This window comes from Anser brachyrhynchus (genome assembly GCF_964034855.1).
Source record: "Anser brachyrhynchus genome assembly, chromosome: 7".
In the NCBI taxonomy this organism is placed as follows: Eukaryota; Metazoa; Chordata; class Aves; order Anseriformes; family Anatidae; genus Anser; species Anser brachyrhynchus.
The window spans coordinates 24,680,128-24,695,300 of NC_137701.1; the positions used below are offsets into that span (position 1 = coordinate 24,680,128).

The 15,173-nt window shown below is 37.2% G+C and overlaps 1 protein-coding gene across 13 annotated transcripts in view; it reads left to right on the forward strand.

The window, feature by feature from the left end:
• The window catches only part of RBMS1 (RNA binding motif single stranded interacting protein 1), a 150,150-nt gene extending 136,722 nt beyond the window's left edge, over positions 1-13,428 (forward strand). For 5 of the 13 annotated variants that reach the window (XM_080601299.1, XM_080601304.1, XM_080601308.1 and 2 more), the window contains 8 exons: positions 5-111; positions 995-1,044; positions 1,137-1,230; positions 3,770-3,820; positions 5,933-6,043; positions 6,703-6,783; positions 7,995-8,079; positions 10,894-13,428. In XM_080601299.1, the coding sequence (XP_080457425.1) occupies positions 5-111; positions 995-1,044; positions 1,137-1,230; positions 3,770-3,820; positions 5,933-6,043; positions 6,703-6,783; positions 7,995-8,072 (572 nt within the window). In that variant the 3' untranslated portion in view covers positions 8,073-8,079; positions 10,894-13,428. Of the gene's footprint in view, positions 1-4; positions 121-994; positions 1,045-1,136; positions 1,231-3,769; positions 3,821-5,932; positions 6,044-6,702; positions 6,784-7,994; positions 8,080-9,071 lie in introns of all 13 variants that reach the window. The other 8 variants (XM_080601298.1, XM_080601297.1, XM_080601301.1 and 5 more) reach the window with 4 other exon arrangements.
• The last annotated feature ends 1,745 nt before the right edge of the window (positions 13,429-15,173 follow it).

Below are 15,173 nucleotides of genomic sequence, written 5' to 3' on the forward strand. Positions count from 1 at the left end.
TCAGTTCCTGCAGAACCCTTATTGTGCAAGTTTGCTGATGGAGGACAGAAAAAGAGACAGAATCAGAATAAATATATACAGAATGGAAGAGCATGGCACAGAGAAGGCGAGGTGAGACTTGTAAGTCCTCCCTTCAAGCTCTAGTGTGGGTGTACAATAATGAATACTTATGGAAATGATAGGCATTGAGACTTCTTGGCTCGGCACTTTGGCATATTAAAATGTGCAAGCAACTCTTGCCTGACAGTTTGCAACTCTATAAAATACTTAAATGTACCTTCCTTAAGGGGGGGGGGGGGGAACAAATTGTGAAACACTAAATCCTACCTCATTAAAGTGAACAATAACATTTCCTTCACCTTGGTCAGGAACATACCTGAACTATCTTTCGGATACTGTAAAGCAATCTGGAACACAACTTCATTTACGTATAGTAAATAATCCCTTATTTTAATGAAGAACTGAAATGCATGTCCATTTTCTAAAATTAAAATAGTGTACTAGTGCAGTGCAGCATTAAATTTTTGGTTTTGTCAAAACTTTTTAAAATCTTTAATGTTCAAGATAATACTTTCATAGACTTTCTGTGGTTATCAAACCTAGACAACTCTTATGTATGAGACAACAAAATTCAAATGTGTCTTCTGAAAAACAGCACTCTCCATTCATTTTTATAGTTAATATGTTGTAGGCAACACCCTAACATAATCATCTTCATGCCCCACCTCTCAAACACATGCATGTTCTGTAAGCCAGGTATTTCATAGATTGCATTTTGTTCTTGCTGGGACCTTGGAAACTTGTACTTTTAGCCAATATCACTGACTGTCTTTATAATTAGTTCTGTCAATTAACCTTTCCCTAACTGTACAATAATAAACTATCTCAGTACAAATTTTCACTTAAAAACAATACAGCTAATGAAAGACTAAGAGAAATAATTTACAATCAAAATAGATCATGTCAACTCTTTCTTTCCACTTTTTTTTTAAAGGCTGGAATGACACTCACTTATGATCCAACCACAGCTGCTTTACAAAATGGGTATGTTAAATACTGGCACACTAAGAAAAAATGTTTGCATTATGAAAAATGCATAAAACTGGCATTTAATAAATATTTCTGTATTTTTCTAGATTTTATCCATCACCCTACAGTATTACAGCAAACAGAATGATCACTCAAACATCTATTACGCCATATATTGCTTCGCCGGTTTCCACATACCAGGTTTGTATTTAGAACTTAGTAGCTGAAATGATTCACTGGAGTTTATTTATCAGTTGCTACATACATCTGGTTTTCTGCATTCTCTAATAATGCTGCATTTTAATGGTCTCCATGCTGTACAGCATGAGACTGAAGGCCTTAAAAACTAAAGGTGTGTTTGTTTCAGGAAGCACAGCAATTTAATGACATGTGTTGTCCTGCCAAACAAAGGCTCTAAATTGTGTGGTGATGGCTACGGTGTTTGCAGCCACTTCTGCATATCATGGTCACATTCTTTTAATGTCAACAATGTATAATCATTTTTTATTTAAACCTTTCTTGGTTTAGGTAAATATTACGTCAAAGATATTTCTCCATGATTTTGAACTTTTCTTCAAGTTGTTTCAGCCCACACAAAAAGAAGTCCAGCAATCGTGTTTCATAGGTGGTCTAAGAAAGCTACAGAAACAGGCTTAACATTAGAGAAGGAAACTTGAAAAAGAGTTCTGAATTGATTGTATGAGCGTTCAAATTCAGTGCTTTCACATTAGGAGTAAAGCGTTTAATAGTTGTTGTTTTTTTTAAAACCAAAAGTTACTTTATTTTGGACAATAGATATTAATCATGTACATATTCTGTTCTTAGGGCCCAATCCAAAGTTTTCCTGAAAAGGGGTCTCTTTTCTCATTTTTATAGGTCTTGTCTCAGGTCCCCACTATGGGGTATTGACAATGCAACACGCTGAGAAATGGCATGAAGCAGTTTTTGTACTTTGATGTAAATCAGTTAGGAATGCTCAATTTTATGCCATCGAACACTTCAGTTTGCAAACAACTTGCATTTAATCAACTAGCATGGCAGTCTCGGCTGTCTGATTGGTAATTACTACTTGAGACATGCCAATTACCACAACACTAGCTAAATGATTACCTATTTTGGCATTTCACTGTTTAACACCTAAGTTTTCTACCTGTGGGCCATCTTGTCAGTATTTTTGGGCAGATATACCCATGTACTCTCCCATTCTAGGTGAGAGCAATGAGGAATATTGTCTAATATTAGTCTGGAGGTCTATTGCCTTCTTGCATGAGCAGAGTTATGTAGGAGGTGTGTGCTCTGGGATAAAGGGCAGCTGGATTCATTTTGTATGAATTTCCGAGGTGACTTAAGCAACAAAATGTTTGCTCTCAGTACTGTATTTTTCAGTATATGGGATCATTCTGCTTTGTACAGCAGTATCTTAAAAATTACAGCAATCTCTTCCCCAGAAAAGTATTCCAGTGGAATTAGCAGCTGTTCTTTATTAAAACATAAATTATGAATCAATATAAGACTCTCAGATATTCAGAATCTAAGTGAAAGTTGAAAGTTGGCATGGAAACATGCTTCTTGGGGAGTACAGTGTCGCTTTTCTGGGCTTATTGAGACAGGCAGGCCACAATACTGTATGTTTCCCAAAATGTTGTTACCAGTGTTTCGGTATACATGACATAGAGCTTAAATTGTTGTGGATGGAGTTACTAACGTCATGATATCTAAAGTGCCACAGTAATAGGAATTGAAAATTAAATTGAGGCATTCTGTAGTGGGGAGGAAGGAGGTTCCTGGCCAGGAGAATTTCACAATGTAAGCGTTAGTCACATCGCCATTACTGATCTGTTCCACTGAAACTGGCAGCGTTCTGTCATCTACCCAACAGAACATATCATGAAAGCATGATTTATTTATTTTTTCTTTGAGGCATGGTATAACCTGTTCCTAGACATATTCTTATTAAAGGTAAACAAATTTAATAAAACTTCGGCTAGTGTTTGTTTCTACAACTCCTGTATACCCAAATGACAGTACTAAGCCAGTTACTATCATAGAGGGAGTAGATTAGCCAAAGCTTTAGTCAGGCTGTACCAGTATTTTTTGCCATTAAGCTTTTGCCTGGGGAAAGGGAGGGTTCAAGTGTTTTCTCTTTTTTACCATTCCGTTTTTGAACTCCTGGTTGCACTTTTTCTTCTTGAAAAATAATAATAATAATAAAAAATTACTTTGATTTGAAAGTCAATGCCAAAAGCAGGGAAGAAATGTTTCAGTCTTGCAGAAAGCACCTCACCTCACCTTGATTTTTTCAAGTGGTCTGTGTATCTGTCCTGTTCACAGGACACTGGGGAAGATGACGGAGGAGCTTAAGGGGTTTTAAATGTCTAGCAGCAGTGGTGAGTCACTTCTGCATGGTGCAGGTCAGAATCCTGCTTTATCCTACACAAATGGTACCTACAGGACAAGAAGAGGAAGCATTTTCATCTAGCCTTCAATATTTCTTGCAGCGCATTTTTTCAAAGAGCTGTTGCAACCAGCTCTTTTTAACTAAGACAATCATATAACCTATTAGAGTACCTTTTACTCCTTTTAATTTACCTTGTTATGCAAAGTTAGGCATCTTGCCTTGATTTAAGCATTTGGGTAATCATTTTTTTTTGAGACAAAACGTGCCAGCTGCAAGAGGAGGGGAATAACATACTGCAATGTCTTCATTAAAAAGAATATTAAAATGCCAATTTTGTTCTAGGTTCAGAGTCCTTCTTGGATGCAGCCTCAACCGTATATAATGCAGCACCCAGTAAGTTTTTATGCTTCTCCATTGTTGTGTTACTGATTGTGTAAATACTTTATGTAGTTTAAACAACAAGAAATAGGCTACTTCCCACCCAGTATCTTCCAGAGTCTTGACAATTGCATCATGATGATTAAATCATGGATGAAAACAGAAGAGAGAAGGGATGATCCTGACCTGAACTGGGGCCTCATCTTATTAGGAAAAAAAAAGATAACTGCCTTCAGGGTATCAAGATGATGAGGACAATTAGATTTACCAAGTTAACATCCTGAGGAAACTTTTTAAATTTGTTTTTTTAAATGAAGAACATTTTGCAGATACCAATGCTTTACATACTGTGTACCTATCAAAAGCTGCAGTTGAAGACTCAAGGTTTTAGAATAGCTCTAGAGTAGTTCAGACTGGATAATTTGTGACAGATAGATGGATGTGGCGATATAAATGGCACCACAGGCACTCAGTTGAAAAAACCTGCATAGCCTGTTCTGGCTACACCACTCATGAGTAATGCTATTCCCCTTATACTTTTGGTTGTGGCATCTATACCAGACTGTCAGGTATTCTAATCTATACTCTCACGTGATGTTTTGCTTCTTATCTATGTCATTTGCCAATTGAGTACTATTCTGTCTGCGAACTATAAGACTTGTTGATATGAGCATTACAAATAAGAACAGGCACTTTTCATATATCTCCTGCGGTTAACAAACAAGTCTGTTTCCAGGTATAGAAAGGCTATTGTCCTGACTTTAGTTAACCTCTCCATGCAGATTATGGAACGTAAGTCTTTGTGGCAGAACATTTTCTTCTTGTGCGTGCAGAGAAGGTGGTACTGAACCAGAGCACCTTCTCACGCACTTCATTGTTGTTGCATTTGTGTTTTTTGAATGTTAAACACATGCACAACTGGTTTCAACTTTTCTCTGTCAACACAGATTTTCATAAAAAATAATCTTACAAATTATGCTGTAAAAGACACAAGTTAATATGTTTTAACACTATATCGGTTTTAGAGGTACACAATATGAGATTTTGTAGCTGAAAATAAAGATCTAGATTCCTGCCTTAAGTTTTAGTTTTGGCCTGTGCAAAGACTAGTGCTGTCTTACTCATTTGCTTTGCAGAGAAGCCTGCAGTCTACAGACAGGAAATTCTTTCAGTGTTTGATGTGCCTGTGACTCATTTCAGCTACACTGGTCACATGGTTGTTTTTCCAGCTATACTCTGTAGGTTTTTTTTTTTCTTTTTAAGGAATAGTTACAGATTCTAAATACTGGCTTTCAGTACACCACAATTATTTCTGTTAGTTTTGAACTTCCATCAGTTTTAATCAACACTTCTGCAAGCACAACTCATACAAAGTGTTTGGAAATGTGTTTTTGCAGAACATGACTGGTAAAATGAGATCTGTTGATAATCTTCCATTTCAGATAACTCTGAAAACCCTACAAGTGTGCCCTGCATATTAAGCAATCTTGAGTGTTTAAAAATTATAATTCACTCTTTATAGAGTTAACAAAATAGTACAAGAGTGATAGAGCCGTTCTGGTAGTTGGTATTTTCACAAAAGAACCAATCAGCTTTGCTAACCCACTCTTTAAAAATTTGTGTGCTAGTGAAACCTGCCTTTCAGTAGGGCAGCTCTGTCTTGTGTGTGAACATCCTATGTGTGCAGGTAGAATTCCCCTAACAGAGATGTTCCTCCAAAGCCCCCATTTCTAAAGATGAGACAAAAGTTTCTCCTTAAAACCTGAAATTCCAAAGCTTAAGCTAAACAAATCTGTACCTGGTAACGGTGCCAGTTTTTAGTGTAAGGTCAACATGTGGTTAAACTCAGATGTTAAACTAATTTTACAGTGTTTTCAGCAGGTGTCTCAAGTGCACTGTGTGTAAGTTGCACATTCAATAGGAAGTCAATGCAGTACAATTATCAAACTGTGCAAAACGTATGTGCAACAAAATGCCCAAGACCTGTGTCCTGAGTCAGTCAGTGCCTTGGACTAAGGAGATTTTGTGGTATATCCCCTTGGAAGGATAGCTTATACTTAGACTCAAATCAAAAATGTAATTAAAATCTGAGTGTTGCCTTAATCATTTCTTTCTCTGTTTTAATAGGGTGCTGTACTGACTCCCTCCATGGACCATACCATGTCACTACAGCCTGCATCAATGATAAGCCCTCTGACACAGCAGATGAGTCATCTTTCATTAGGCAGTACTGGAACAGTATGTAGCAATTTAATACAAAATAGAACTTTTGCAAGTGGAAAATATTGCGTGTAGATCAAAATATGCATGTGCATTTTACATGTTAAAAAAATCCTCTGTCGTTCAATAAAACATTAAGAACAGTCTCCATATATAAATCAGATTCAGCATTTTTTATTCAGTCTATTAACTGGTCAGAAATAATGTAAACAAACTAGATAAAGCAAATGAAAAGAACCCAGGAGGTGACTCCAGAGCCGGAATGTAAAAGAACCAACAGTTAATTTTACTCTTCAGAAGATCAGAGTTGGTGAAAGTTATACATAGGGTGCAACAGAAACTAGACCAAAAGAAGAGATGCAGGCTAGCCTCTAAACTGAAGGACCCATCTTTTCTGAGTAGAGAGTATTTAGAAAAAGAAAAAAAAAGATGATGATAGGGATTAACTGAGAGAAAAATACTTTGCTTAGTCTTTGAAGGCTAAATTTGATTTTTTTTTTTTAAGAACATATCTCACTTTTCTGAAAAAGCAGTTGATTTCAAACAGAAAAGTTTTTCTCATGCATTATTTTGAGGGAAACATTCAATATCTATTAAATAATGTCATGGCAGGTATTTTGAATACTCTTAAATTGACATTGGATTTCAACTCAACTTAATGGACTGTCTCTTTTTAGTACATGCCAGCCACAACAGCTATGCAAGGAGCCTACATACCCCAATATACACATGTCCAGACAGCAGCGGTTCCTGTTGAGGTCAGTATATGTTATAAAAGACCATAAATAAGAGACATGAATATACTCTTTTTTGTTATTATTATTTTTCCCAATGAGAATTACCAATCAAAGCATTTTAACTGTGAACATACTATGATTACAATGTATATTAAAACTATGAAGTGTCATTATTCTCAACTCAAATGATTAGTATTATAACAAAGAATGGTTTGTACTTTTAGCAGATAGGTCTCCTGTATGACTGTGGCTCAGCCAAGCTTTGCGTTCTGTGAAATGTAACTGCCAATAGGAACAAGGCCGGGGGGGATACTGTAGTTTTGATCTCCATTTAGTTTTCCAGTGAACAACAAACCCTGATTGTGATTTTTTGGAAAGAATCCTAATTTTGCCCTAGGATTTCAGGGTACTGTTCATATTCACCAAAGAAAACCCTCTGCAACTCCGGCTAAAAAGCACAACTAAATGCTAGACAGTAGTCTGCCTGCTGTTTTGACTTACCTTCCACTTTTTTATGGATCAGTATTTTCTTAACAGAGGAGCTAGAGAAGGCATACTGCAGCTCTTTTATACAGAGTGAGTGCTAGACAGTCTCTTCCAGAGTTTATAAGAAAAATGTTTAATTTCACAGTGTATTTTCGAGAAACACTAAAACTTGTTTGGTTCGGTTTACTCATCTGCTAGAGTGGGTCAGAGAAAGACACTCAGTAATTAGCTGCTTGCACACTATCAGAGCACCTCAGCTGAATTAATTCCCTGGTCTCTGGGGGTTCATGTGCAAAGTTCCAACTAGAATTCTTTGTCTTATCTAGTGCCAATGACACCATGATACTCAAAGAGATAGTGTTTATACATGTAGTAAGTAGATCTCATTCTTCTTGCTGCCCCTCAAAACAGAGGGCAGAATGCTCTTTAACATTTGCAGGTAGAAAATATACCGGCAGTTATTTGCTCCCCTTATGTATTTATTTCTATAAGGTGAAGGTTTTTAAATTAATGTCAAAACAGCTGAAGAAATAGAAGGTTTGCATGATCATTTTGCTTTTCTTATTTACTTAAATGTAAATCAATGTGAAGTTAACAATTTAAATCTGGAATTGGAATAACCCACTTGGGAAATGTGGGGTTTTAGACTTTAAGACTGTTAATTACACAAATTGCATGGAGATACAGATTGCAGGTAATGCTACCTGATTTTGTTTCCCATGTCTTTTCTCCCTCTTCCTTTGCAGGAAGCCAGTGGTCAACAGCAGGTTACAGTAGAGACGTCCAGTGACCATTCTCCATATACATATCAACAAAATAAGTAACTGTGAGGTAGGGGCTCATCCTGTCGCATGAAAGATGTGAATTCAAGGATGTTTTTTCCATAACATACAGTACTCTGTATGAAAATTCTTTTTTATGTCATATAAATAACATTGATAATATTTGGGGCCGGACACTTAATTCAAATTTGGCCAGATTAGAAGCAAGGAAGAGGAGTTCCAGAAGTGACTTAATGAATTATGAGTTATAGCACTTTAATACTTTCTCTATAGCATATCTGGATTATGTTCTATTTTAATTTGTTCATCTTGTATACAGCATGCTGTGTACAAGAATAACAATGAATTAGTGAAAAAACAACTAAGCAGAACATACCAGGTTTGCAAGCAGCTTTGCAACTGACTTACTGAGTAAGCAGGGGGGTGGTCTGGTAGAAATCCTTGCTTTCACCTATTCTCTTAAAGACTTCCCTGTTCATCCTTTATTCTGTGAAGCAGTAGTTTGGTCCAGAATTTTGTCAATTACTTTTTAATCCATGTCCTAGTTTGGCTCTAATTCCAGAGTTATTTATTTATCTTCCTGCTGCAGGTTTCCTGTGTTTCTGCTTGCATGGCCTTTCCCTACTAACCATTCACTAGTTTTATCCTAACTCCTTCCATATAGCATTTTGCTTTCTGTAGATTGCCATTCTGAAAACACTGTTTGCAGTAACCAATCCCATCTCCATCCTCCATGTTTTAGAATGCTGAGATTTAGTTCTTTCCTAACTCATCTTTTTCTGGGTGCTTTGTAAATCAGGCAACTGGACTATGTAATATTTTATCAAATCTTATTAGACCTCATACTGAAAAATTCCATTCAGCTACAATAATGTACTAGAGGTGGTCTTAGAAGTGTTTGTTTAAAGCCCTCATGGCATTTCTAAGGTACTTAAAAACTATAAACAGTTATGTGCGAGGGTTTTCTAATTGTGTGATACTCTCTTTAAAATGTATTGATCTAACAGTACACACATTTTGCCATCACCTTTGATTTTGCAGGTCAGCTGTGTTATTTGACAACACTGTTCTCATCCCCATTATTGGCATAACAACTTCTTATATGTTCAAGTATGTAAAGATAGAAATGAACCAATTGGGAAACTTCGCACATTCAACAGATGGCACAGTCTGCATAGCACAACATATGACCTGTGTTTATTATTTTAGTCTGGCCAAATGCCTGCATCTAGAGAAAGCCCACATCCTTGATTTTCTTCCAGGGCAGGGAGAAAGCAAAGCCACAGACTCTTCTCGTTCTCCATCTCCTAGCGTTAAAACCATGGCTCCTGCATGTTTCCCATGCCAAGGTTATTGGCTGGTGTTAACCACTTTTCAAGGAATTATTTGTTTTGCCTTAAGTCTTCCCTGTGGGCATGTAAAACCTTCTTACAAACAGAGATCTGTGGTAGACGGGGAAGCAGAATCCTGCACGGCAACTCCGCACCCTGCCTCTCCATCAGCGTGTCGGTCTCTTTCCCATAGACTGGGTCCATAGGAGGAGCAGCACGTAGTCTCCTGAAAGGATGAGATGTGCTGCCATCTGAGACGCGTTCTGTAACGACGACTCTGTAGCATACTGAGCTCTGTGAGCAGCTCTGGGCTTTTTCTGTAAGCCAGTCCTCCGTGTATTTTTATTCTTCAGAAGTACTGCTACCCGCGTTTATCTGCACAGGGAAATCTGTGTGTGCAGTGACTGTGGCAGTGGGAGCGGGCACGTGGGGAAGGTTAATATGGTTCAACTGATTTCAGCCTCGGAGTATGGCGTTTGGTATTTCTGTCCCTGGAGCATGCCGGTACTTGTCACTTTTCAGACAGGTGAAGGGGAGGGAATTGACGGTTATTTCTTGCCCTAAATACAGTGAACACTGCGGTCTCTTAATTGTTGTGGTTTTGTCACTATTGACAAATTGAAACTTTGTTCTAAATGCGTGCACAGCACTTTTGGAAATGCCCTGTTGAAAGTCAGCATACATATTGCCATAAATAAGTGGTAAATGACAACTAGAACATTCACACAAGCTGATGCGGTCTATCAGAAATACCCAGCATCTTACCAAATACATTTAGTATACCCTTACCAAATACATTTAGTAGCTGTATAGCTTCTTTTCAAAAAAGCTGCTACTATATCAAAATAGTCAAAGGGACTTGAAAAAAGTGTGTTATAATTGTATATGCACCTACAAATATACAAACCTTAAATTAACAGACTTTGTCTTGCCTTGAAAAATTCAAAAGTTGTCTTAACTTTTCATTAGCTGAGCATTTTTAAAAACCCATCTGGCAATATAAGCCAATATAGTAAATGGAGAAGTCTCCCTTAAAGTTTAATGAACCCTGAATTACTGTTAAATATTAACTATCTACCAGGCACAGTAGCTGTCTTTGCATTAGCTGCAGTACCTTGTGCTTAGCCTCCCTACGGCTGCACCAGAAGGAAATTGTGTTCCTTTTCCAGAGATCAAAAGCCTTCGGGATGCAGCAGCAGTATGCTCACATACTCAGCTACTTTTGGTCAGCTAAAAGGAAACAAAGCAAGAAAGGAGATAGCTTTGAATGCAGCCTTCCAGTTCCTCGGTGGGCATTCTGCATGCTTATCTTTATTAGAGATAAAGGGGGAAAATACGCTGGAAGACTGTATCCTGGCAAGTGACAAGCACCTGTAGAGCCGCCTGTGTTTGCTTCTCAGATCTGTGCTCAGATTCACGTAGTCTGCTCACAGCTGTCTGAAATAGGAAATAATTCAGCTTGTAGACAGCTACAGTAGAAAAATGAATGCAATTCGCAACTCTGCTCTAGCTCTGACCTTTCTGTGTTGCAGATGTCCAGTGTTGACCTGGCCTGGAGAAGGGTGCAAAGGCTGAAACAATCATGGATTTTACTGATCAATTGTGCTTTAGGAATTATTGACAGTTTTGCACAGGTTCTTGAAAATGTTATTTATAATGAAATCAACTAAAACTATTTTTGCTATAAGTTCTATAAGGTGCATAAGAAAAACCTTAAATTCATCTAGTAGCTGTTCCCATGAACAGGTTTATTTTAGTAAAAAAAAAAATTTTTATCAAGTGTTATGACGCAAAAAAGAAAAAAAAAATCAAATTTCTGGGTATGCACAGATGACCACAAAGACTTATTCACGTGCATGACAGAATTTGTGTTTTGGTTTATTTTTATTTTGTTTCCTTTTTTTTTTCTTTTTTTCTTTTTCTTCTTTTTTTTTAATTGTATGAAATGGGTTTTCTGAAGTTTCAAATAGTAAAACATCTAAGATGATGTTCTGTGCTTGCAGTGTGTGAGTGTTGCTTTAGTGCTGTGTTGCAGTTATAGTGTCTGGTCTTTTAGCTTTCTGTTTTTCTTTTAATGTAGTGTGAAGTGTCTTATCCTTTTCTATAAATTCCAATTTGCCTTAAATCTTTCGATGCTGTAGCTGTTTCAGTAAGTAGTCCAAACTAATGGTGTAGAATGCTTTGACCAAATGAGCTGGTCTATTATGCCTTGTAAAACAGCAGCATAGGGCTTTTAAAGGTAGTCAATAAAAATTGCTGAAAATTTGGCTTTTTTAATGTGTAGTAAGTGTTTTTAATGATTTTTCACATAATATGTAAGGTAGTGAAATGCAAGAGGGGGAAAAATGTTTTGTGTGAAACACATTTTCTGACTGGGGAAATTTTAATAGGATAAATTGTTTGTAAGGCCATATGCCAATAGTTCCCTCTGGTAGTTTGAATGACTTAGGAACTCTGCTGTATGATGCAATGTAAAATCTTTTTTTGCCTTTTTTCAAAAACTAACTTGATGTTCTAGTTTTAGCGTAGGTAGAGTAGGGAGTTTGGGGTGGGGATCTCACCGAATGTTTTTGTCCTTCCTTTATACTAATGATAGTGCTTTAGGATGAGGATCATGCTGAGACTTAGCAAACAGAAAAGTTGCTGTTAAAGCAAAATGGCAAAAGCTAAAGGACTCGTTTTCAAACATAAGCTGAGATGTGAGTAAAGGATAATTGATTGGGTACTAGCTCTCTATAGTAGGTAAATAAAAATAAAAAGACTTGGCACTTTTAAAAGGTAACTTTACCAAAGAACAAAGAGCCAGTAACCAATAATTCTGATTTGTCTCAGCATTACGTCTTCTGTACTCTTTATTTTTGCCGGACCAGTTTGCGGTTAGGAGAATGTGCCTTTTTTGTACATTTGCATTTAGGTTTTATAATTTTAATTGATGTATGGACACAAAAGCATGAAGGAAGACTTGGATCCAAGCAGTGCCACACTTTACATCATCACTACAAGTGTTAAGTGTAAAGAAAACCAATTTTGAAACTATGAAATTCCTGATTCATAAATACACAGTTATTTGTACTTCACATATTAGATAATTCACTGCTACTAAAGCTCTTTATTACGATTGCATATGTTTTAAATCAAATGATAAATTAAGTTGTCTTCCAAAACTGTGTACTTCTCTGGTCAGCTGTATATGATCAGTTATCTACCTCAAAGTTTATTTCCTTTTGTATTGGGACAGGTTGCTGGCCCTCCCTGTTTCCACAGACCAAATCATCCTAGCTCGGGAGCTAGGGCTAAGCAGTTGTTTCTTTCAAGTATTTTTTAGTTTTTAAATTTTGTGTGAGTATTGGAGTATAGATGTCGGTGACATTTCATAGTTTCAAAAGTAAATTGCTGCTCTGAGAAGTGTAGATTCTAGTGAAATACATAGTCATAAGAGATGTGTTTTTGTTTTTTCTTTTTTTAAAAAGTTGTGGTATTATTGGTTCTATGCTCCCTGGAATATTACTGCTTTGTCAAAGTCCAGACTTTCTGCAGCACCTTTCCTGTATCTGGTGAATTTCCAAGCCTAGATCTCTCACTACTTGATACTTTTGCGTTAATTAAAACTGCAGTATGATAGCTGTGTTAGAGGGAGGGAAGAGCTGCTGCCAGAAATGTCTGAACTAAGTGCCATACTCATTGTCTGGGTAAGATTTGGGAAATTTAACCTCTGTACATAAAGAAATAATCAGTTACTTAAACATCACATAGTAGACAGCCATTAAATTATAAAAAATTAATTTATGAAGAAAGACCTTTTGTACAGATTGAAAAAAAAAGATTTTCATAGAGATATCTATATGATCAAGAGAGTTAATTTTTTATTTTTGTTTTACTAGTGCCACAAACTTGCCAGTGGTAACTTATTTGTCCGGTTCAAGATAACTCTGTAGTTTTGTTTCCTAGGACTTGTTGTTAAACGCCAAAAGACATTTTTGAACTGTAAATTTGATTAGATTGTTAGCTTTTTTCTGTTTTATTTCTTTGAAAACTTTTGAATAAAAAAGATCCAAAAAAAAAGAAAATGCATTGTCTTTCCTTCAGCTGTTCCTTTACTGGGGGAAAACCCAAACAGGTTATCATAAAGACTTCACCTTCACTTTGAAGTGTTCAGCCTTGCTTTGTGCTTGACGGTCTGGGTTTTTCCCTCCTTTATCATTCTTTACAATCAGATTTTAACTCTTTCAAACCACATTACAAGTCACTCACTCTTTCAGACAAAACAGGAAAGACAAAAAATAAATGATCAAATACATCTGATTTGAATGCAAGAACGGTGTTGTTCTCTTCCTCAGCCTGCACTGGGAGGGCTGCACACTGCACTTGTGAATGCAAGCCGGTGTTGTGGGAGTATGGGTGGAGGTGGGGGTCTCTGGTAGCTCCTAGCATTGAATTGCAGCCTACAAGTGCTCCCGTTGTCCCAGCTGTAGCGGAGTTGGCTGGAATACCCCGTTCTGGAGAGCAGAAGTGGAATTCAAAATCATCCCGAGTGTCTGTCTTCCAGCTGCAATCTTTAAGCACCTTTTTTCTCTAAAGGTAATCTCTGATTTTATCATCCTTTTGGCAAGATCACCACTGCCGATGCTGTATATCAGACAGAGGATTGCCCTGCTCAAAGTAAGGCTTGGAAATGAAATAGACTAAAATATCAACGAGCGTGTCTCTTCAGCTAAATAAATGATCTACCGCTCACATGGTCCACGTCATTTTGTGTCTGACTCTCTCTTGGGCACCCATGCGTGCTCTGGATGGCAGAGAACAGGGGCTTGAAGGCCCAGTGCCATCAGCACTGAGCAGGCAGCAGGGAGGCTTGCTGACGCCAGGCTGTGCTGCTCCAGAGAACACATTTTACATTATAGCCATATTTTGGACATATTCCAAGTGTTCCGCCAGCCCTGCAATAGGGTAGGCAGCCTTTTGGATGGGTAGGCAGCCTTTTGGATGGGTTGGCTGGGGCCACCCTACAGGCAATGTGCAGCCCAGGCTCCCAGTTACATGATGCTGATGTGAGATACTGAGCCTACATGTGTTTTCAGTGGAACGAGTGAAAGAGACTCACCTAGTGGTTAGGAAACTCATGATTTACATTAGCTTAAGGCAATAAAGATGTCCTCCTTTTATTAATGAGGAGAAAAAATCTCACACTGTGTGCTACTAAACACACTCCTGTAACTGAAAAAATAAAATGCCAGTTTACCGTTTTGTAATAACACTGACTGGCCCAGTGTGTTTTCTGTGTAAAATGCCGTGGATGAGAAGATGAATACAGCAAACTTTCAGAGGGTTTTGTTACGTTATTCCTTTCACCATCATACTGAGTTTATTTCAAATTACAAGTAGGCTTTCTGAATTAAGTATGGATACTACCTCACAAAAGCTCTTTGAAACAAACTTAGAATAATGCATGTTGGAAGAGCTTTTTCTATTTGCTTTTCTAATTATCACTGTGATAAACTTAGTTCTCTTACTGTAACTCCAACTATATTTGATAAGAATGAGCGCTTTCAGATTAGTGCCTTTTGCCTGGTATTATAAGGTAGTGTGTATCATTTCTATCAGGCAATCTGCAATAATGCAATATTTATATGTAATATACTTTATTATAGATAATAAAATTATTATCAACTGGCTTGTTCAAACATTGATTCCACTCTGATGCATATAATTTGTTTTTGAACCCTCCTTGCAATCATGCTGCTAATAAAGTCTTTTCGCTGTTAGCAAATACTGATAAGTATCATACTCATGGAGGATGATTCTTATCCTGATA